A 25,272-nucleotide genomic window follows, 5' to 3' on the forward strand; every position below is an offset into this window, starting at 1 on the left:
ATAGAATTTTACAGAATTTACAGCACAATGAGGCTGATCGTTTTATCAGTGGTTCCCAACCATTCCCAGGCCAAGAATTCCTTTTTAACAGCCAAAAACAGTGGCAGCCTTATATATTCTAATTGAACCTTTGGTATAAACCAAGGAAATACATACTTTGAAGAATACTGTGAATTTGCATTAACTAATCATATTCACTACATATAAAAATAGTAGATAGATATGGAAGACATGTTATTATTCAGTCTACTGACAGTGCTAAGTGTACCTGTGGATTCATGAGCTTCATGCATAATGGTGGGGTCAGCATTGAAACTCCCTCAAAATCTTTTTTGCTACTCAATGCAGCATTGAACAAAAAGAGCAACAATACTACTTCAAGTTCAATTCCATGGTGTGTGTAGTCCGCTCTGTAGTCGGTTTACAGCTGGAAAGAACACGATGGACTTTCGGACTACAGGCTTGTCCCACGTGTGGGCAAAATGCACATGACAAGGGGCTCACAGGAAAAGAGGAAGGTCGTATGACTGGAAAAATACAGAGAAGTTGACTGGTTGGTGCCTGTCCAAACCAATAAGGGAGCTGTTTTGTGGATTCCTGTTTTGTCTCCAGTCTATCTCCCGGGGGCCATTTCAGTTGTAACCAATGTGTTCCAACAGTTCCACAGCGCAAACCCCTGTATTAAATGATCGTGACCATGCAGAGACGGCACACACACACCACCCCCCCGCCCACCCACGGAGCTTCTTTCCTCTGGGATTTTCAGTTTCTGTAGGACATCCTCGGAACTTTACCAACAGGGGCAGAGCAGTATTAAGTATTTCTGGAACTGCCGATTGAGGACTTCCCATGTATAAATCAAATCACTTAAGAGGATCTGAAACATAGTTTTCATTGCCAAGAAATGGGTTCCAGAAGCGTTTCCAAGTTATTTATAAGAAACACTTGTCTCAGTAAGTCTTGTTGTCACCGTCCACCAGCAGTGCACCTGCCTTGTTCAGCTGGCAGTCCCAAGTGTTGCAAAGGCAGAAACATAGGAGAAACTTCTTTTTAAACAGTGTATAACTGTTCAGTTGTGTTTCCAAATAGTATGTTCGGTATGCTTTTGGGTGACGCATAATAAATACACTATTCTTCCTGTGTTACCAGATGTTCTGGACACTCTATGGTGTGTTAATTATATTTTTTTTTCCAGAATAACAATTGGACCTCTTGCTTTAGAGGGCTTCACTAGAACACAGACGGAGTATACTATGTGAAAGTGTAAATAACATGTGTAAAGGCCAGTTTATCTTGTGTTTCCTGACTTTGCGGACATGCTGTAATATCCTCTGCTAAGGGACGTCACTTTCATCCTTTAGGAGACCATCTTTCCTAACCTCACCTGGTCCTGCCATTTCCTCAGGGCCAATTCATTTCCTATATTGGTCATTTAGGTCATTGTTCCCCACGTTACCATGATTTCTCAAGGAAAAAACTCTTTGACAGATTAAAGAAAATATGTTCCACAAATAAATTTGTGACTAGATTAAAATAAAAATAAAAAGTGGAATAAATAAGGTCATAGTCAATTACACAAAAACTTGTATTTGTAATGTAAACATGCAAATTTATAATTTAAATAAAAGTTCAGTGTCATGGAATATGCTTTTCTAATTAACTTTCTCTTCTTAATTCGTTATGTAATTTTAAAATAGAAATTTTTTTGATCACTGGATTTATTGAAGTTTCTGAGTTTCTCTGTGTGTGGTATTAATTACAGTTAGCATTGTGCCATTACTCAGTTTTAACAAAGGAATGAAAGGCAGTTTGTAAAGTTGTTATTGTCAGAAATACTGTTTCTAAAGGTGGTTTATTGCACTCACATTTGTCTATGTTATCACTGAAGGGTCTATCCCTAGCTAGTACTAAAAAGAGCCTATAGCAGTTCTGACATTTCTTGTACAAATGCTTTCATTGGAGGGGTCTGCTTCTCCTCTTTCAATGTTAATAGAATTCTACATCTATTCTAATAGAATGGAATCTAATAGAATTCTATATTTAATAGAAATCTATATCTATATCTAATAGAATTCCATGTTAATAGAATTTGCTTTTTTTTTCTTTTCCTTAACCCAAGAATTTTCAGTTTACCTACTTCTCACCCCAACAGAGCCTCTTAGGATAATTTGAAAGAAAATCTCAAAACCAAAATTTATAACTTAATATGTATAAACATCATGAATGGAGCACCTACTACAGCCAGGAGCTTCACAGATACTATATTTAATACTTCCAGAAATCTTATACTATAGAAGTCACCATCCTCATTTTACAAATAGGTAAGATACACACAAGGTAACTTCGCAAAAGTAAAGAAACTGGTCCAGGGTCACACAATGAGTAAGAGGCAGGGTTAGGATTTAAATATCCTTTTTGCCTCCAAGTCACTCTACCTCCTATTCTCCTGAAGTAAAGATTCATGTTGCTTTATTTCAAGGCATGGTTTTGACAACAGTATACTGTTAAGTGCTTTTAATTTAGAGTTATAATTATTTTCAAATGCAGGTAACATTTACATACAATAAACTAAGCAAATCCTAAGTATTGAATTTTATATTTCTTTTTTTTTTTAAAGATTTTATTTACTCATTTGAGAGAGAGAGAGCAGGAGCAGGAGGAGAGGCAGAGGGAGAGGGACAAGCAAGCTCCCCACTGAGCAGGGAGCCTGATGCGGGGCTCTAACCCTGGACCCTGAGATCATGACCTGGGCCAGAGTCAGACACTTAACTGAGCCACCCAGGAGCCCCTGAATTTTATATCTCTATACCCTAGTGTAACCATCACCTAGATCAAGATCAGGTGACTCCTGCATTCCAGAAGGTTCTCTCATGCCCCTTCCTTGTCAGTATCACACCCCCAAAAGTAACCACTATCCTGATGTCTATCACAATAAATTAGTTTTGACCATTTCTGAACTTAGATATAAACAGAATCATAAAATATGTAACCTCATTGTGTTTACATTCTTTTGCTCATCATATCTGTGAAGTTCATCAATGGACAATGTATACCTTTTAAAATGTTACTTGCCAACTTAATGCTAATGTTGAGTTCAAAGACTTTTTTTTTTTTTAAATATGGAACGCTTCACAAATTTGCGTGTCATCCTTGTGCAGGGGTCATGCTAATCTCTGTATCGCTCCAATTTCTGTATACATGCTGCCAAAGCGAACACGAGTTCAAAGACATTTGATTTGCTTTAAAACAATGAAAAAACTTGGGGTGTCTGGCTGACTTAGTTGGTAGAACATGTGACTCTTGATCTCAGGGTTGTAAATTCAAGCCCCACATTGGGTTTAGAGATTACTTAAAACTAAAAAAAATATATATATATTTAAAAAAAATGAAAAATATAATTTTAAGTAGTATTTAATAGTATACATTTAAATATTTAATACAAAATTTAATTTATATACTTCAAATTAATATTTCTAGAGGTTACAGAAAATTCTAAGCCAAATTTTGATAAAATATTGTATCACTTAGTCAACTTCTGAACACTTAGGTACTATTTGTATTTTTATATCCGATACATATTTTAAATCTTCCTTTTTTTTTAGAGAGAGAGAGAGTGAGAGTGTGCCCGCACAAGGTTGGGGGGAGGGGTAGAGGGAGAGGAAGAGAAAGAATCTCAAGCAGGCTCCCTACTGAGCACAGAGCCTAACACAGGGCTCAATGTCACAACCCTGAGATCATGACCTGAGCTAAAAACCAAGAGTCAGACACTTAACCGACTGAGCCACCCAGGTGTCCCTTAAATCTTCCATATTAGTACAAGTACCAACTGTACATTTTATGATAATGCACATTTTTCCTTTGAAAAGAACCATTTTTAAGATTATAAAAATTTTTCATTTTTAAGATTATATAGAAATAAAAGGTGCAACTTCATGTGTAATTTTATGTAGTAATATCTCTTGAAAGTCTGGTACTTTAATTCCTTAAAAAGTCTTATGTAAGAGATTTGAGAATGCATAATTATTTCCATCTGTATAATTACTGATGGAATTGTGGGACTCATTAGTATACAGCTGAGTATGTAATCCCAGCGTACTCCCATGACTCCATAAGGGTTGCCAGTAAAAACTGTGGGAAATGGTCTTGCAACATTCAATATTACACACAAATCAAAACATCATGAGTGACAAAATTCTATGCCACAAGTTATATGGAGGATATCTATAAACTTTCTATAATAAAAAAAAATGTAGCTTTAGAACAGGGCAATCATTCAGTACACAACTAATGTTACAAGGGAAGGAAAAGACCCAGAAAGAGGGAGATAGGACGGGATAGAGGTGCGTTCAAGTTAATGTTGTTACAAACTTCACTTAAGGGGGAAAAAACGTGTAGGAACATGGAATATGGGTAATTTTGCATAAATGTGATTGAAATAATATAGGCTCTGGAGCCATATAGACTTGGTTTGAATCTTAGGTTTATTACCTTTTCTTAAGATTGTTTATTAATTTATTTATTTGACAGAGAGAGAGAGAGAGAGAGTGCACAAGCAGGTGGAACGGCAGTGGGAGAGGGAGAAGCAGACTCCCCGCTGAGTAGAGAGCCCGACGTGGGGCTCGATCCCAGGACCCTGGGATCATGACCTGAGCCAAAGGCAGACACTTAACTGACTAAGCCACCCAGGTGCCCCAGGTTTATTACTTATTATCTTTCTGACTGTGGCAAGTTACTTAACCTCTGAGCTTAGTTTAGTCACCTGAAAACTGAACAACAGTTACTCAGAACACTGCTGTTTATCTTACGTGATAAAAGAAAAACATTCGTACCAAGTACATATAACAACTTTCTTTTTCTTCTCTTAATAATTATTACTGTATTAAAAGATAATCACTGCAACGTACCTTCCCAATATAACCTACTGGATATATTCAGAACGGCTTGCAAACACCTATATTCTTTCCATTATGCAAGTAGGCCTCACAATAAAGCCGCATCAGCTGCTTAGAAAGATTAAAGGTATTATGACTCAAATGTGGAAATCAACAGTCATGGAAGGGAGTATAAAAAAGTGATTTGAATTCAAGGGCATCAGCAATGAGCACTCTCCAATGATGCCTGAGACCCAACGTTCTTCAGAAAAAAGCTCTGAACTGTGTGAAATAACGGAAGATGAAAGCATGACCGAGGACTGTCAACAGAGTCCTGGTAGGATAATAGTATGGAAAACAGTGGAGTTATCCTGTCAGCAACACACATGCTATTCTCATGCATACTAACCCTACTATGCAGAACGGGTTCTGGGATCAGATGATTGTACAGGTTCAAAACCTAGACCTAATATTTTTCTGTTTATGCCAAATTACTTAGCTTCATTTCTCATCTGTTAACCTGGATAACGATCGTTATCACTACACAGAGTCATAATGAACATTCGATGAGCTTATCATGGAGAGGGCGTAGTTTTGAACAGTATCAGGATACAATCAGCACTTAATCCACATGCCCCTTGCCTTCCAAGATAACCATTTTTAGTTCTCTTTCTGCTTCTCTGGTCATTCCTTACTCTCCAAAGCCGCACAAGCCCAGGGCACAACTCAAGGAGTCCTAGCAGAGAACAGCTGCTGAGAGGCTTAGAGCCAGCCAGAGATGTCAGAGGTCACGCAGTGCTGGAGTCTGGCCTTACCCATGTTAAGACCCCAGGATTACATGCCCAGGAATAAAGACAATACTGGAGAAGTAAAACACAGGAATAAGGAACTCTAGAAATAAATGTGAAACTGCAACAGACCACCCCAGCAAAGCCTAAACCCAAGTTCTGATAGGATCAAGTTGATCTGCAGTAATTTGTTTTTTAGAGGAACTCTGTATAATGTATCATCCACAATTTCTATCATGTAATAAAAATTATTAGATGTGCAAAACAGGAGAAAGTGTCCAATAACTAAGATAAAATAATCAATAAAAGCAAACAAAAGTGAAAAAGGACTTCAAAATAACTGTGATGAATATGTCAAAGAAAAAAAGAGAAAAAGATGCACAAGATAGGTAACATGGAATATTTCAACAGTTATAATCAATTAAAAAAAGAATCAAATGGACATTTGAGAACTGCAAAATCCAGCATCTGAAATTAGCAATTTATTAGCTGGGTTTAAAAGCACACTCAACACCTTAATCCTATTTATCTAGAAGACATAATTTTTTTTTTTAAAGACTATTTATTTATTTGACAGAGAGAGACAGTGAGAGAGGGAACACAAGCAGGGGGAGTGGGAGAGGGAGAAGCAGGCTTACCACCGAGCAGGGAGCCCGATGCGGGGCTCGATCCCAGGACCCCCGGATCATGACCTGAGCCGAAGGCAGACACTTAACGACTGAGCCACCCAGGTGCCCCGAAGACATAATTATTGAACACAAAGAAAGGCCAACAGAAAACATACAAACTGGGGGCACCTGACTGGCTCAGTCAGTAGAGTATGTGACTCTTGATCTTGGGGTCGTGAATTCAAGCCCCACAGTAGGATAGAGATTATTTTTTTAAAAAGTGAAACAGGGGCGCCTGGGTGGCTCAGTCAGTTAAGCATCCAACTCTTGATTTTGGCTGAGGTCATGATCTCAGGGTTGTGAGATTAAGCCCTACTCCTCTCTGCCTCTAAAAAAACTAAAATAAAATTTAAAATTTTTTTAAAAATCAAAAACCACACACAAACTGAAGCACATAAAGGAAAAAACAAATGGAAAAAAAGAAAGCAGAGCATGAGAAAGACAAGGGACACAGTCAAAAAAATCTACAGGTATGTGTGAAGTGCTAGAAGGAGAGGAGAAAAGAGAGAAAAACAGCTGTTGAAGAAACAATGGCCAGCAACTCTCCAAGTCTTGTTTAAAGACAGTGACCAACAGATCGGAAGAATTCAGAAAACCTTAATTCACAAACAAGAATATCACAGTCAAATGGCTGAAAACCAGAGATAAAGAAGAAACCTCTTAAAAGCAGGTTTCACATGATCTGGCCATCCATTACCTCTCTGATGTCTTATGACTCTCCGGTTTAATCATTCCTTTCCTTCCTTGCTGTTCCTTGAACATACGTGGCAAAATCTTACAATGGTTCCTCTGCCTGGAACATTCTTCCCCAACATGTCTCTCTGGGCACCTCATTTAAAAAATCATAGCCCACTTCCCACCCATTTGTACACCCTCATCCCTATGCTATCCAAGCCCTTAGACTCCCAATCACCCAACCATTCCTTATTTTTTCCTATAGCACTTTCACCTTCTAATATAATTTACTTCTTATGTTCAATGCTTATGGTCTGTCTCCAACCACTAAAAAGTTATCTCTGAAAGGATAAGGATCTTTGTTTTGTTCGTTGTTGTACCCCATGTATCTTGTACAGCGCCCTTGCACACGTAAGGTGCTCAGTGATTATTTGTTGAATGAATGCTATTATCATATTGTTGTCATTATTATTCCAAGCCTTTGTAGTCACCAAATAAGTTCATGCCATGGAGGACACTCCATCTAATATAGTTTTCTCTATTTACCTTTGGAACTGCTTTTGATGTGTGCTAGAGTGGTACTATAGTACAGTAGGTCAAAAACAGACTCTGGGGGGCGCCTGGGTGGCTCAGTCGTTAAGCGTCTGCCTTCGGCTCAGGTCATGATCTCAGGGTCCTGGGATCGAGCCCCGCATCGGGCTCCCCGCTCGGCGGGAAGCCTGCTTCTCCCTCTCCCACTCCCCCTGCTTGCGTTCCCTCTCTCGCTGTCTCTATCAAATAAATAAAATCTTTTTTTTTTTTAAGATTTTATTTATTTATTTGAGACAGAGAGAATGAGAGAGAGAGAGCACATGAGAGGGGGAACGGTCAGAGGGAGAAGCAGGCTCCCCGCCGAGCAGGGAGCCCGATGCGGGACTCGATCCAGGGACTCCAGGATCATGACCTGAGCCGAAAGCAGTCGCTCAACCAACTGAGCCACCCAGGCGCCCTCAAATAAATAAAATCTTAAAAAAAAAAAAAAAAAAGACTGGCACCAGATAGCATGGATCTGCAAGCAACAGAATTCCATATATATACCTTCTGCATTTCCTAAATACATACATGGAATTTATATATATATATATTTACATATATAATTTGCAGAATGTAGGCAAACAACTAAATTGCTGTCTTCATTACTAATTAATTTTAATTCATTACCAATTAATATATAATCAAATAGTAATAGTATAGTGTTCTTACAGGTTCTAAGCATTTCACATATTAATGCATTTAATCCTTCTAACAACCTCATGGAAACCAAGGCACACAAAGATTAATTTGTACCAAGACATACAGCTCGTAAGTGACACGGCAGGATTTAGATCCATGTTGAGTTCCAATGAAAAGAAATTTTTAGATTAGACAAAATAATTCCTAAAAAAAAATAAACGAAATATAACAATTAAATTTATGTCTGCTTAAGAAAACAAAACAAAACCTTTTTTAGCACTAAAGACAGAAATGCAGATATTAGGATATGTCACTAGGTGATGCTCTTTGTTAAATTTCTCTCCTGAGAACGTAATCTGTGGAGTTATGATTCATTCAGATGGGAAAGAACTTATGCTAGGACTAATGATTTAGTTGGCTCTTGAACCACAAAAGTTACGTTGTCCAGAAAATAAGTTTATATGCAAAAGGTAAGCCAAATTTATGGGAAACTTTCTGTAAGACTGTAAACTAAAATATTGAGACTTCCCCAGCATGAACATGGTACCTCTCTCCATTTATTTTATCTTTCTCCATTTATGTGTCCATTTTCCTCAATGTTTTGATTTTATATTTTTAAACAAAAAATCTGATTAAAAAGGGGTAGAGGGTTTGAATAGACATTTTTCCAAAGCCGACATACAGATGGCCAAGAGACACATGAAAAGATGCTGGACATCGCTCATCATCAGGGAAATGCAAATCAAAACCACAAAGAGAAATCATCTCACAAATTGTCAGAATGGCTACTCTCAAAATGACAAAAAACAGCAAGTACTGGTGAGGATGTGGAGAAAAGGGAGCCCTTGTCACTGTCCATGGGAATGGCAGTTGGGGCAACCACTGTGGGAAACAGTATGGAGGTTCTTCAAAAACTTAAAAAATAGAAATACTATATGATACAGTAATTCCACCACTGGGTATTTACCCAAAGAAAATAAAAACACTAATTCGAAAAGATATATGCAGCCCTATGTTTATTGCAGCATTACTTACAATAGCCAAGATATGGAAGCAATCTAAGTGTCCATCCATAGATGTGTGTGTATATGTATATATATGCATACATATACATATAAATTACAAAATTAATAAGACAAAGACATACACTGCACACTTATCAAACTGACAGAAATTTAAAGATCAAGTGTTAGAAAGGATACAGAGCACTGGAACTCTTAATATATTGCTGTAGGGAAAGGAGATAACAATTCTTCTGGAAAGACAGCTTGGCATTATACAGTAATCTGAAGATGCATATGCATATAGCCGGATGGCCTGTATCACTACTAGATATATATCTAATAGAAATATGCACCAAGAAACAAGACATGTTTACCAAGAAACACATGTAACAATGCTCACAGCAGTATTCTTTGTAGTGGGAAAATTTTAAAATAACTCAAATGTCCCTCAACATTAGAGAGGAGAAATGAATTGTGGTAAGTAAAGACAATGGAATGAAACACAGTAATAAAATAACAAGCTTTTGGGGCGCCTGGGTGGCTCAGTCGTTGAGCATCTGCCTTCGGCTCAGGTCATGATCCCAGGGTCCTGGAATGGAGCCCCGCATAGGGCTCTCTGCTCCCCCGGGAGCCTGCTTCTCCCTCTCCCACTCCCCCTGCTGTGTTCTCTCTCTCACTGTCTCTGTCAAATAAATAAATAAAATCTTAAAAAAAAAAAATTAAAAACAAAAACCAAAAATAAAATAATGAGCTTTTTATAACAAGCAAGCTTATAAGTAAGGGGGCTTTGTTCTTTGGGCCATTTACTTGAGATCAATCTATAAAAAGGTACTTAATGAGGACCAATTTTTGAGGCTAGCACTGATTTTTCCACGAGATAGTTCTTACATAACCAATAATTCTGAATCTTGTTTAGTTTGATATTAGGTAGTATACTTTTCTAAATAGTTCCCATGAACTGCAATATGATACCCTAATACTCATTTTGGCAGGTATTCTAGCATATGCTACTTAAAAATTCATTATAAGAAAACTCTGGATGAAAGTTTTATAATTATCCAGTATCATGCATAATTTATATTGTCCATGTATGACTTTTGCCTGTTTTCTATAGGTTTTTGCTATTTTTCTCATTAGGATTCCATAGTATTTTTGTGTAAAACTGTCAAACGTCAAAAGTCATTCAGAATTTCATATTTTCAAACGGACTTTTTTTTTTTTTTAAAGATTTTATTCATTTGACAGAGAGAGAGACAGCGAGAGCAGGAACACAAGCAGGGGGAGTGGGAGAGGGAGAAGCAGGCTTCCCACCGAGCAGGGAGCCCGATGCGGGACTTGATCCCGGGACCCCGGGACCATGACCTGAGCCGAAGGCAGACGCCCAACGACTGAGCCACCCAGGCGCCCCCAAACTGACTTTTAATATATTAATCCACTTGATTGTCTTTTGTGTCTAAGTCAATATCAAAATCTAAGTCATCATCACTTTCTTCTTCATTTCTTCTGCAACTTCTATGGTTGGAACGCAGATTACTTTCAGGATTTCCTGTCTTCTCTGATTCTTTATTAAACCTAAAAATGAAAAAAAAACTTCTATTTATTTCTCAGGCTTTTGTTATTTACCCGTAGATTGAAAAGAACTTTATACTATATTTCCTGATTAATAGGAGTCTCGTAAAATAAGTATAGAGAAAAAGATCCTTGAAGACTAACTTCAGTCAAGATCCAACCAATTAGAATACTGTGGTCAATAAAGTAGGCTCAAAGAAATTAATACATGATGTCCATTCAAGAAAAGTAGTTGCATAATGAGTAAATTCTTCTGTGATGACTGATGGATGTGAACTGCATGGGTAAATATTTTAATTTCCTAAAAATATGAAGTTTTATTTTTCCTATAATGATAGAAAAATGTAATGAATAATTAAGACTTTTTCCTGTTAGGTAGAAAAAAAAGAAGTCTAAGTCAGTGTGATATACTGCACCTTTAGACTCTCCGAGCTACCAGATGTTTCCTCAAAAGAAAATCCACATATCAATTACTAAAAGAATAAATCCCAAACATTAAAAAAAAAAAAAATACTCACGGAATAACAATGTCTTCTTTCTTTCCACATTTTGCACAAACTTCAAGTTCACAGGCACATGCTCTACACATTATGTGATAAGAATCCTTCACTGACTTTTGTAAACATTTAACACTAAAAGTGGGGGGGAAAAATCAAGCATTATTTTTTACTGATTGCCTAAGATTTATTTGATGAAATAAAATAAACATAGGGCTGCTCTACCAACTGAGCCAGGCAGGGACCCCAGATTTCTCTACTTTCTCAAAGCTTTTAAAAATATCATCTGCAAACAGTGACAGTTTTACTTCTTCCTTTTCTATTTAGATGCCTTTTATTTCTTTTTCTTGCCTAATTACTCTGGCTACGACTTTCAGTACTATGTTGAATCAAAGTGGCAAGAATGGGCATCTCATCTTGTTCCTGATCTTAGAGGAAAAGCTTCCAGTTTTTCATTGCTGAGTATAATGTTAGCTGTGGATTTGTCATATATGGCCTTTGCTATGTTGAAGTATATTTCCGCTATACCCTGTTTGTTGAGAGTTTTTATCATAAACAGATGTTGAATTTTTTTTGTCTAATGCTTTTTCTGCATCTACTGAGAGTTGAATTTGGCTTGCTAATATTTTGTTGAGGATTTTTGCATCTATGTGCATCAGGGATACAGGCCAGCAATTTTCTTTTCTTCTGGCATCCTTGTCTGGTTTTGGTATCAGGGTGATGTTGGCCTCATAAAATGAGTTTGGAAGTGTTCCCTTCTTCTCCTTATTTTGGAATAATTTGAGAAGAATTGGTATTAATTCTTTAAATGTCGGCAGAATTAACCCATGAAACTGTCTGGTCCTGGACTTTTGTTTTAGGAGAGGTTTTAATTATTAATTCAATCTTACTAGCAATTAGTCTGTTCAGATTTTCTATTTCTTTAAGTTTCAGTCTTGGTAGGTTGTATGTTTCCAGGGAATTATCCATTTTTCCAATTTGTTGGCATACATTTGTTCATATGGTCTCTTAGGATCCTTTGTATTTCTGTGGTATCAGTTGTAACTTCTCCTCTTTTACTTCTGATTTTATTTATTTGAGTCTTCTCTCTTTTATACTTGGTGAGTCTAATGCAAGATTTGTCAATTTTATTTTATCTTTTTGAAGAACCAGTTCTTAGTTTCATTGATCTTTTCTTTTCTTTTCTTTTTTTTCTCTGATCTTTGTTATTTCCTTCCTTCTACTAAGTTTGGGCTTCACTTGTTCTTTTTCTAGTTCCTCGAGATGTAAAATTAGATTAAGATTTTTCTTCTCTTGGGTGCCTGGGTGGCTCAGTCGTTAAGTGTATGCCTAGGGCTCAGGTCATGATCCCAGGGTCCTGGGATCAAGTCCCACATCAGGCTCCCTGCTCAGCAAGAAGCCTGCTTCTCCCTCTCCCACTCCCCCGCTTGTGTTCCTGCTCTCGCAATCTCTCTGTCAAATAAATAAATAAAAATCTTTAAAAAAAAAAAAAAGATTTTTCTTCTTTTGATGTAAGCATTTATTGCCATGAACTTTCCTCTTATACCTACTTCTGCTGCATCTTATAAGTTATGGTGTGTTCTATTTCCATTTTCAGTTGTCTTAAGGTTTGTTTTTTTTTAATTTCTCTTTTGATTTCTTTTTTCACCCATTGGTTGTTCAGTAGCATGCTGTTTACATTCCACAAACTAGTGAGATTTTTCACTTTTGTACTTGTAATTTATATCTACTTTTATAGCACTGTGGTTGAAAAAGATACTTGATACGATTTCAGTCTTCTTAAGTTTTTAAAATTTGTTTTGTGGCCTAACATATGAACTATCCTGAAGAGTATGCCATGTGTAATTGAGAAGAAAGTATATTCTCGGGGCACCTGGGCGGCTCAGTCATTAAGTGTCTGCCTTCAGCTCAGGTCATGATCCCAGGGTCCTGGGATCGAGCCCCGCATCGGGATCCCTGCTCTGCGGGAAGCCTGCTTCTCCCTCTCCCACTCCCCCTGCTTGTGTTCCTTCTCTCGCTGTGTCTCTCTCTGTCAAATAAATAAAATCTTTAAAAAAAAAAAAAAAGAAAGAAATTGTATTCTGTTGTTTTGGGATGGAATATTCTGTACATATTTGTATAATATTGTTAAAATGTTCACACTACCCGAAGTAATATACAGATTCAATGCAATGCCTATCAAAATTCCAATTGACATTTCTCACAAAAACAGAACAATCCTCAACTTTATATGGAACCAAAAAAGACTCCAAAGAGTCAAAGCAATCCTGAGAAAGAACAATGCTGGAGATGTCACACATCTTGATTTCAAACTACATTACAAAGCTATAATAATCCAAACAGTATGGTACAGACATGGAAACAAACACATAGATCATTAGAAAAGAATTGATAGCCCAGAAGTAAAAGCACACATATATGGTCAATTAATTTACAACAAAGGGGACAAGAACAAACGATAGGGAAAGAACAGTCTCTTCAATAAATAGGGCTGGGAAAACTGGACAGCCACATGCAAAAAAATGAAACTGAACCCCTATCTTACACCATACACAAAAATTCACTGAAAATGGATTAAAGATTTGAATGTAAGACCAGAAATTATAAAATTCCTAGAAGAAAACATGGGCAATAAGCTCCTTAATAGAGGTCTGAGCAATTATTTTTTGGATTTAAGACTAAAAGTAAAGCATAAAAATAAAAAATGAATAAGTGGCACTATATCAAACTAAAAAGCTTCTGCACAGCAAATAAAACTATCAAAATGAAAAGGTAACCTAACCTACTAAATAGGAGAAAATATTTACAAATCATATATACTATCTGAGAAGGGGTTAATATCCAAAACATAATGAACTCACACAACTCAATAGCAAAAACACAATCTGATTATAAATGGGAAAAGAATCTCAATAGAGACTTTTCCAAAAAAGATGGCCAATAGATATATGAAAAAAATGCACAACATCATTAATTACCAGGGAAATGCAAATCAAAACCACAATGAGATATCCCCCATACATGTTAGAATGACTGTTATCAAAAACACAAGAAATAAGTGTTAGTGAGGATGTGGAGAAAAGGGAACCCTTGTGCACTGCTGGCGGGAATGTAAATTAGTGCAGCCACTATATAAAACAATATGGACGTTCCTCAAAAAACCCAAACTAGAAATACCGTATGATCTACTAACTCCACTTCTGGGTATTTATCTTCAGAAAATAAAAACACAACTTGGAAAGATACATGCACCCCCAGGTTAACTGCAGCATTATTTGCAATAGCCAGGAAATGGAAACAACTTATGGGCGTCTGGTTGGCTGTCAGTAGAGCATGCAACTCTTAATCTTGGGGTCATGAGTTTGAGCCCCACACTGAGCATAGAGATTACTTAAAAAAAAGAAAAAAAAGAAATGGAAATAACGTATGATTCTACTGATGGATGAATGAATGAAGAAAATGTGGTAAAATATACAATGGAATATTATTCAGACATAAAAAAGAAGGAAATCAAAAGGTACAAACTTCCAGTTATAAAATAAATAAAGTCATGGGGAAGTAATGTACAGCATGACAACCCCAGTTAATATTAACTGTATTGCATATTTGAAAGTTGCTAAGAGAGCAAATCTTAAATGTTCTCATCACAAGAAAAAACAAATTTTGTAACCATGTATGGTGACAGATGTTAACTAGACTTATTGTGGTGATCATTTTGCAATGTATGCAAATATCGAATCATTACTATAACTAATATAATGTTATAGGTCAATTATACCTGAATTTTAAAAAATTTAAAACTTTTGTACATCAAAGGACATTATTAATATAGAAAAAAAAAAGAAAACCTCGCTGAGTGGCAGAAAGTATTTGCAAATATAGTAATAGATTTGTATCTAGAATACATAAAGAACTTTTTTTTTTTTAAGATTTTATTTGTTTATTTGAGAGAGAGACAGTGACAGAGATAGCGAGAGAGAGCACAAGCCAGGAGGAGGGGAGAAGCAGGCTCCCGCTGAGCAGGGAGCTGAACTTGGGGCTCGATCCCAGAACCCTGAGATCATGACCTGAGCCGAAGGCAGATGCTTAACCAACTGAGCCACCCAGGCGACCCTACATAAAGAACTCTTATAACTCAATAATAAAAACACAAAAAACTCCAAAATAAGCAAAGGATTTGAATAGACATTTTACAAAAAAAAGATATATAAATGGCCAATAAACACATGAAAAGATGCTCAACATCACTAGACATCAGGGAAATGCAAATCAAAACTGCAATGACATCCACCTCACAGCACTAGAATGAATATTATCATAAAGAAGGATAATAACAAGTGTCAGTAAGAATGTGGAGAAGGGAGCACGTGGATGGCTCAGTCGGTTGAGTGTCTGCCTTCAGCTCAGGTCATGATCCCAGGGTCCTCGGATTGAGCCCCGCGTTGGGCTCCCTCCTTGGCGGGAAGCCTGCTTCTCCCTCTCCCACTCTCCCTGCTTGTGGTTCCCTCTCTTGCTGTGTCTCTCTCTGTCAAATAAATAAAATATTTAAAAAGAAAAAAAAGAATGTGGAGAAGCTGGAACCTTCATATTGCTGGTGGCAAGTAAAAAAGTATGGTCACTTTTGAAAATAATTTGGCGTTCCTCAAAAGGTTAGATAAAGAGTTATCATATAACCCAGGAACCCCAATTCTCTCTTTATCTACATACACACACATACACACATACACGAGAACTGAAAACATATATGCATACAAAAACTTGTCCATGAATGTTGACAGCAGCATTATTTGTTAATAGCCAGAAGAGTAGAACAATCCAAATGTCCATCAAGTAATGAATGGATAAATAAAATATACAGCTCTCCAATGTAGTATTTAGTAATAAAAAAGAACTAAATACTGATAAGTGTTACAATATACTTGAAAAAATTATGCTAAGTGAAAGAAGCCAGTCACAAAACACTGCATGTTACATGATTCTGTTTGTGTGAAATGTCCAAAATAGGCAAATCGATAAAGACAGAAAGCAAGGGCGGGGTTGTTCAGGGGGAAATGGAGATTGACTACTACTGGGCATGGGGTTTCTTTCTGAGATGACGAAAATGTCAAATTGATTGTTGTGACAGTCACACAACTCTATGATATACTAAAAACCACTGAATTATACACGTCAAATGCATGAACTGTATACTGTGTGAATTAAATCTTCATAAAGGTTTTTTTAAAAAGTCAAACGGGGGGCGCCTGGGTGGCTCAGTCATTAAGCGTCTGCCTTCAGCTCAGGTCATGATCCCAGCGTCATGGGACCGAGCCCCACATCGGGCTCCCTGCTCGGTGGGAAGCCCGCTTCTCCCTCTCCCACTCCCCCTGCTTGTGTTCCTGCCCTTGCTATCTCTCTCTGTGAAATAAATAAATAAGATCTTTAAAAAAATAAATAAATAAATAATAAAAAGTCAAACAGAAGTGTTAGAAATAAGAAAAACCTGGAACAAAAGACACAAGATACCAGAAATCCAATTTAAATGTTACATATAGGTAGTTAAAAGTAGGACAAGGAAAAGAAAAAAAAAAAAGGTAAGACAAGGAAAAAAAAAAAACATGCAAACACTAATCAACAGAAAGATGGAGTCACTATATTATTATCAAAATATACTTCAAAGAAAATTTCCAGGTATAAAAATAGTTATTATATGACAATAAAGGGATCAATCTTCCAGAAACATACAGTAATCCTAAATGTTTATGCACCTAACAACAGGCTGTTAAAATAAATGAGGCAAAACTATTGATAAAAAGAGAAAGAGAGGGGCGCCTGGGTAGCTCAGTCGTTAAGCGTCTGCTTTCGGCTCAGTTCATGATCCCGGGGTCCTGGGATCGAGCCCCGCATCGGGCTCCCTGCTCCACAGGAAGTCTGCTTCTCCCTCTCCCACTCCCCCTGCTTGAGTTCCTGCTCTCGCTAACTCTCTCTGTCAAATAAATAAATAAAATCTTTAAAAATAAATAAATAAAATTTTAAAAAAAGAGAAAGAGAAAAATCCACAAGTAGAGTTAGGGACTTCAACACTTCTCTCTCCATAACTGATGGAACAAGTCTTCAAAAAAGTTGGTAAAGCAGAACACCTGGTTGATACAAGGCTATCAAATTTATAGAACACTCCACCCAATAAGAGCAATATATTCTCTTCAAATACACATGGAGCATTCTCCAAGATAGGCCATATTCTGAGCCATAAAACCAATCTCAACAAATTTAAAAAAAAAAATTTTAAACCTGAAATTTGTTATTTTACCACAATGAAATTAATTAGAAATCAGTAAAACAGAAAATATCTGGAAAATGCCCTAATACCTAGAAAATAAACAAAACAATCCTAAATAACCTACAGGTCAAAGAGTAAATCACAAGGGAAATTAGAAATATTTTTAACTGGGGACACCTGTCTGGTTCAGTCTGTTGAGACTCCAACTCTCGATTTTGGCTGAGGTCATGATCCCGGGGTCCTGGGATCAAGCCCCACATTGAGCTCACTGCTCAGCAGGGAATCTGCTTGTCTCCCTCTCTCTCTGCCCCTCCACCACTGGCCCCCCACAATGTGTGTGTGTGTGTGCACGCACACATGCACGTACTCTCTCTCTGAAATAAATGAATCTTTTAAAAAAAATTAAAAAGAAAGAAAAGACTTAAAAAAATATTTTGACTGAACAGCAATGAAAACACATCATCAAAATTCATAGAAAGGAGCTAAAAATGTTCCTGGGAAATTTATATAATTAAATATTTATATTAAACAAGAAGAACTATCTAAACTTCTACTTTAAGAAAGCAGAAGGGAAAAGGGAGTAAATTAAACACAAAGCAAACAAAAGGAAGGGAGCAACGGGTGCCTGGGTGGCTCAGTTGGTTAAGCGACTGCCTTCGGCTCAGGTCATGATCCTGGTGTCCCTGGATCGAGTCCCGCATCGGGCTCCCTGCTCGGCAGGGAGTCTGCTTCTCCCTCTGACCCTCCCCCCTCTCATGTGCTCTCTCTCATTCTCTCTCTCTCAAATAAATAAATAAAATCTTTAAAAAAAAAAAAAAAAAGGAAGGGAGCAGTATCAATACAAACCAAAATCAATGAAATTGAGGGGTGCCTGGCTGGCTTAGTTGGTAGAGCATGCGACTCTTGATCTTGGGGTCATGAGTTTGAACCCCACAATGGGGGTAGAGTTTACTTAAACAAATAAATAAATAAATAAAATTGAAAAAAGAAAAATCAATAAAACCAAAAGGAGACTCTTTTAAAAAATTAATATAATTCATAAACACAAAGCCAGATTGATGAAGATAAAGAAAGGAAACAAATTACCAATATCAAGAATGAAAGAAGGGACAGCACTAGACAAATCTAACAGATATTAAAAGAGTAATAAAGGAATTTTACTAATAACTCTATGCCCATAAATTCAACAACTTTGTTGAGATAGACACATTTCTGGGCCACCTGGGTGGCTCAGTCGGTTAAGCATCTGCCTTCAGCTCAGGTCATGATCTCTGAGTCCTGGGATCAAGCCCTGTGTTCTACTCCCTGCTCAGCAGGGAGTCTGCTTCTCCCTCTGACCCTCTTCCCTCTCATGCTCTCTGTCTCTCATTGTCTCTCTCGCAAATAAATAAAGTCTTAAAAAAAATTTAAAAAAAAATTTTTAGGGGCGCGTGGGTGGCTCAGATGTTTGGGCATCTGCCTTCGGCTCGGGTCATGATTCCAGGGTCCTGGGATCAAGCCCCGCATCGGACTTTCTGCTCAGCAGGGAGCCTGTTTCTCCCTCTCCCTCTGTCTGCCCCCTACTCATGTGCTCTCTCTTTCCGTATCTCTGTGTCTCAAATGAATAAATAAAATCTTTAAAAAAAAAAAAAGTATTCTTTCACAAAAAAAAAAAAATTAAAAAAAATAGACACATTTCTGAAAAGGCATACTATCAAAACTTGCTTAAGAAGAAATAGATGGTGGTTAACATAATAAAAAAAAAAGAAGAAGAAGAAATAGATAGGGGCGCCTGGGTGGCTCAGTTGTTAAGTGTCTGCCTTCAGCTCAGGTCATGATACCAGGGTCCTGGGATGGAGCCCCACATCGGGCTCCCTGCTCCGCGGGAGGCCTGCTTCTCCCTCTCCCACCCCCCCTGCTTGTATTCCCTCTCTCGCTGTCTCTCTCTGTCAAATAAATAAATAAAATCTTAAAAAAAAAGAAGAAGAAATAGATAATCTAAAAACTCCTCTACCCATTAAAGAAAAAATTAATCATAGTTGAAAACTCTAGCCCCAAAATGGCTTCACTAGTGAATTCTACCAAATAAGAAATAGTACTAATTAAAAAAAAAAAAAAGGAATAGCACTAATTTTACACAAACCCTTCCAGGAAACAGAAAACAAAATAGGAAAGAACAGTTCCCAACTGATTTGATGAGACCCTAATATCATGACAAAACAAAGACAAAATCACAAACTGGTATTTCAAATGAACATAGATGTAAAAATCTATGACAAAATGTTAGCAAATGAAATTTAGCAATATAGGGGCGCCTGGGTGGCTCAGTCATTAAGTGTCTGCCTTCGGCTCAGGTCATGATCCCATCGGGCTCCCTACTCTGAGGGAAGTCTGCTTCTCCCTCTCCCACTTCCCCTGCTTGTGTTCCCTCTCTCGCTGTGTCTCTGTCAAATAAATAAATAAAATCTTTAAACAAAAAAAAATAGGGGCACCTGAGTGGCTCAGTTGGTTAAGCGACTGCCTTCGGCTCAGGTCATGATCCCAGGGTCCTGGGATCGAGTCCCACATCGGGCTCCTGGCTCAGCAGGAAGCCTGCTTCTCCCTCTCCCACGCCCCCTGCTTGTGTTCCTGCTCTCGCTGTCTCTGTCTCTGTCAAATAAATAAATAAAATCTTTAAAAAAAATAAAAAATAAAAAAATAATAATAATAAAGAAATTTAGCAATATATAAAAAGGATATACATCATGACCAAGTAGGCTTTATCCAAGGGCATCCAAGGCTGATTCAAAATTAAAATCCATGAATATAATTCACCAAATTGATGTTTCAAAGAAGAAAAACCATATATTGATTTCATTAGATGCAGAAAAAGCATTTAACAAAATTTAACATCCATTCATGATAAAAACTCTAGGCAAACTATAAAGAAACTTCCTCAACCTGATAAAAAGCACCTACAAAGGGGCACTTGGGGGCTCTGTTGGCTGAGCATCTGCCTTTGGCTCAGGTCACGATCCCGGGGTCCTGGGATCAAGTCCCACATCAGGCTCCCTGCTCAGCGGGGAGTCTGCTTCTCCCTCTCCCTCTGACTCTTCCCTGCTTGTGCCCTTACTCGCTCTCTCTGTCTCTCTCAAATGAATAAATAAAAAATCTTAAAAAAAAAAAAAAAAAAGCACCTACAAAGAAACTGTAGCTAATTATCATACTTACTGATGAAAGAATGAATACATTCCCCTTAAGATCAGGAACAGGGCAACAATATGGGCCTTCATTGTACCTTTTCAAAAACATACTAGGGGTCCTAGGGAGTGCAATAAAGGCAAAAAAGAAATACAATAGCATAAAGATTGGAAAGCAAGAAATACAACTGTCTTTATTTTTTTAAAAAATCATTGTCTATGTAGAAAATCCCAACGGATTTACAAAAACAGTATTAGAAATAAAAAGTGAGGGGCACCTGGCTGGCTCAGTTGGTAGAGCATGTGACTCGCAATCTCAAGGGTTGTGAGTTCAAGCCCCTACATTGGGTGTAGAGATTACTTAAAACTAAAATTAAAAAACAAATAAATAAATAAAAAGTGAGTTTATTAAAGTCACAGAATATATGGCCAGTAAACAAAAACAAACTATATCTATGTTCTAGCAATGACCAATGTCTTTCTGTAGAAATTGACAAACTGATTCTAAAAGTTATAAGAAAAAGCAAAAAAAGCTATAACAGTCAAAACAATTTTGAAGAAGAAAACCAGGTTGGAAGACTCATGATTGGATTTTAAGACTTACCATAAAGCTACAGTAGTCAAGTTAGTGTGGTATTGGTGAAAGGAGTGACACACAGATCAATGGAATAGAACAGATTCCAGAAATAGATACATACGTATATAATCAATTGATTTTCAGCACAGTACAAAGGGAATTCAATAAAGAAAAAAAAGTCCTTTCAACAAATGATGCTGAACAACTGGATATCCAAAAAATTAATAGGAAATGGATCATAAGTCCAAATATAAAACCAAGAATTATACAACATCTAAAAGAAAACACCCTAGGCCAGGCAAAGATTTCTTAGCTACAACAACACAATCAAGAACAAAAATTCCTGATAAATCCTGATCTTCACCAAAATAAAAAATTATTCCACTTTGAAAGTATAGGGGAAGGATCCAACAGTACATTAAAAGGATTATTCACAACGACCAAGTGGGATTTATCCCTGGGCTGCAAGGTTGGTTCAACATCCGCAAATCAATCAACGTGATGCAATACATTAACAAAAGAAAGAACAAGAATCATATGATCCTCTCAATAGATGCAGACAAAGCATTTGACAAAGTACAGCATCCTTTCTTGATCAAAACTCTTCAGAGTATAGGCATAGAGGGTACATACCTCAATATCATAAAAGCCATCTATGAAAAACCTACAGCGAATATCATTCTCAATGGAGAAAAACTGAGAGCTTTCCCCCTAAGGTCAGGAACGCGGCAGGCATGTCCACTATCACCACTGCTATTCAACATAGTATTGGAAGTCCTAGCCACAGCAACCAGACAACAAAAAGAAATAAAAGGCATCCAAATTAGCAAAGAAGAAGTCAAACTCTCACTCTTTGCAGATGATATGATATTTTATCTGGAAAACCCCAAAGACTCCACCCCAAAACTGCTAGAACTCATACAGGAATTCAGTCGAGTGGCAGGATATAAAATCAATGCACAGAAATCAGTGGCATTCCTATACACCAACAACAAGACAGAAGAAAGAGAAATGAAGGAATCGATCCCATTTACAATTGCACCCAAAACCGTAAGATACCTCGGAAGAAATCTAACCAAAGAGACAAAGGATCTGTACTCAGAAAACTATAGAATACTCATGAAAGAAATTGAGGAAGACACAAAGAAATGGAAAAACGTTCCATGCTCATGGACTGGAAGAACAAATATTGTGAAGATGTCCATGCTACCTAGAGCAATCTACACATTCAATGCAATCCCCATCAAAATACCATCCACTTTTTTCAAAGAAATGGAACAAATAATCCTAAAATTTGTATGGAACCAGAAAAGACCCCACATAGCCAGAGGAATGTTGAAAAAGAAAAGCAAAGCTGTCGGCATCACAATTCCGGACGTCCAGCTCTATTACAAAGCTGTCATCATCAAGACAGTATGGTAGTGGCACAAAAACAGACACATAGATCAATGGAATAGAATAGAGAGCCCAGAGATGGACCCTCAACTCTATGGTCAACTCATCTTTGACAAAGCAGGAAAGAATGTCCAATGGAACAAAGACAGTCTCTTCAACAAATGGTGTTGGGAAAATTGGATAGCCACATGCAGAAGAATGAAACTGGACCATTTCCTTACACCACACACAAAAATAGACTCCAAATGGTTGAAAGACCTCAATGTGAGACAGGAGTCCATCAAAATCCTAAAGGAGAACACAGGCAGCAACCTCTTCGACCTCAGCCGCAGCAACTTCTTCCTAGAAACATCGCCAAAGGCAAGGGAAGCAAGGGCAAAAATGAACTACTGGGACTTCATCAAGATAAAAAGCTTTTGCAAAGCAAAGGAAACAGTCAACAAAACCAAAAGACAACCGACAGAATGGGAGAAGATATTTGCAAATGACATATCAGATAAAGGGCTAGTATCCAAAATCTATAAAGAACTCATCAAACTCAACACCCAAAGAACAAAGAATCCAATCAAGAAATGGGCAGAAGACATGAACAGACATTTTTCCAAAGAAGACATCCAAATGGCCAACAGACACATGAAAAAGTGCTCCACATCGCTCGGCATCAGGGAAATCCAAATCAAAACCTCAATGAGATACCACCTCACACCAGTCAGAATGGCTAAAATTAACAAGTCAGGAAATGACAGATGTTGGCAGGGATGCGGAGAAAGGGGAACCCTCCTACACTGTTGGTGGGAATGCAAGCTGGTGCAGCCACTCTGGAAAACAGTATGGAAGTTCCTCCAAAAGTTGAAAATAGAGCTACCATATGATCCAGCAATTGCACTACTGGGTATTTACCCCAAAGATACAAAAGTAGGGATCCGAAAGGGTACGTGCACCCTGATGTTTATAGCAGCAATGTCCACAATAGCCAAACTGTGGAAAGAGCCAAGATGTCCATCGACAGATGAATGGATAAAGAAGATGTGGTATATTGGGGCGCCTGGGTGGCTCAGTCGTTGGGCGTCTGCCTTCGGCTCAGGTCATGGTCTCAGGGTCCTGGGATCGAGCCCCGCATCTGGCTCCCTGCTCCGCGGGAAGCCTGCTTCTCCCTCTTCCATTCCCCCTGCTTGTGTTCCCTGTCTTGCTGTGTCTCTCTCTGTCAAATAAATAAATAAAATCTTAAAAAAAAAAAAAAGAAGAAGACGTGGTATATATATACAATGGAATATTACGCAGCCATCAAAAGGAATGAGATCTTGTCATTTGCAATGACGTGGATGGAACTGGAGGGTATTATGCTGAGCGAAATAAGTCAAACAGAGAAAGACATGCATCATATGACCTCACTGATATTAGGAATTCTTCATCTCAGGAAATAAACTGAGGGTTGCTAGAGTGGGGGGTGGGGGGGAGGAATGGGGTGGCTGGGTGATGGACACTGGGGAGGGTATGTGCTCTGGTAAGCGCTGTGAATTATGCAAGACTGTTGAATCTCAGATCTGTACCTCTGAAACAAATAATGCAATATATGTTAAGAAAGAAAAAAATAAAAAGAAGAAGACGACTGTAGCAGGAGGGGAAGAACGAAGGGGGGGAAATCGGAGGGGTAGACCAACCATGAGAGACGATGGACTCTGAAAAACAAACTGAGGGTTCTAGAGGGGAGGGGGGTGGGAGGATGGGTTAGCCTGGTGATGGGTATTGAGGAGGGCTCATTCTGCATGGAGCACTGGGTGTTATGCACAAACAATGAATCATGGAACACTATATCTAAAACTAATTATGTAATGTATGGGGATTAACATAACAATAAAAAAATTAAAAAATAAATAAATAAAAAATAAAAAGCATAGGAGACAGCAAAAAAAAAAAAGAAAGAAAGAAAGTATAGGGGACAAGGACAGGGTGCCCCAAGATGGGACTTTGGCATGAACATTATGTTGAGTTAAAAGCAATCAAAACCCAGCAGATTCAGAAAAAGCCCTTTACTTCCCACACAATTGCATGCTTACACCAGGAAGACAGCTATTTTTTTTTTTTTTAACCAGGAAGACAGCTATTAATAGAGATGCCACTTTACCTAGATATTTACCTACATAAAACGGCAACCTTTGTTTTCCAAACATCTCCTCTCACCTTCCTGATAATGGTCTTTCTCCCCTTTGCATCCTCAGACCCCTACCCCTCTCCTTAGCTCACATAAATCATGTTACCTATCTTTGGAATAGCCATGTCTCTGTAGATTCCCTGTGTATGCTATTAAATTTGACTTTCTCCTATTAATCTGTCTCATGTCCATTTGATTCTTAGTTCAGCTAGCAGAACTTTGAAGGGCAGAGGAAATTCTTCCTCCCCAACAAAAATCATGATTAAGGGGCACCTGGGTGGCTCAGTTGGTTAAGCGTCTGCCTTGGTCTCAGGTCATGATCACAGGGTCCTGGGATCAAGCCCCACATCGGGCTCCCTGCTCTGCAGGAAGCCTGCTTCTCCCCCTCCCACTCCCCATGCTTGTGTTCCCTCTCTCGCTGTGTCTCTCTCTGTCAAATAAATAAAT

The 25,272-nt window shown here is 37.9% G+C and overlaps 1 protein-coding gene and 1 non-coding gene across 3 annotated transcripts in view; both read right to left on the minus strand.

Moving 5' to 3' along the window:
• Window positions 1-3,113: 3,113 nt before the first annotated feature.
• Window positions 3,114-3,217, minus strand: LOC118026416. Its single transcript, XR_004683566.1, has one exon. It is a non-coding gene; the product is annotated as a U6 spliceosomal RNA (small nuclear RNA).
• Window positions 3,218-10,585: 7,368 nt separating this feature from the next.
• Window positions 10,586-25,272, minus strand: part of CUNH9orf85 (chromosome unknown C9orf85 homolog) — a 74,081-nt gene continuing 59,394 nt past the window's right edge. For both annotated transcript variants that reach the window (XM_035029059.1, XM_035029061.1), the window contains 2 exons: window positions 11,306-11,419; window positions 10,586-10,790 (listed from right to left, as the gene is read on the minus strand). In XM_035029059.1, coding sequence (XP_034884950.1) covers window positions 10,646-10,790; window positions 11,306-11,419 — 259 coding nt within the window. In that variant the 3' untranslated portion in view covers window positions 10,586-10,645. The remainder of the gene's footprint in view (window positions 10,791-11,305; window positions 11,420-25,272) is intronic.

This window comes from Mirounga leonina, unplaced genomic scaffold (genome assembly GCF_011800145.1).
Source record: "Mirounga leonina isolate KUSES-001 unplaced genomic scaffold, KU_Mleo_1.0 Mir_224, whole genome shotgun sequence".
Lineage (NCBI taxonomy): Eukaryota > Metazoa > Chordata > Mammalia > Carnivora > Phocidae > Mirounga > Mirounga leonina.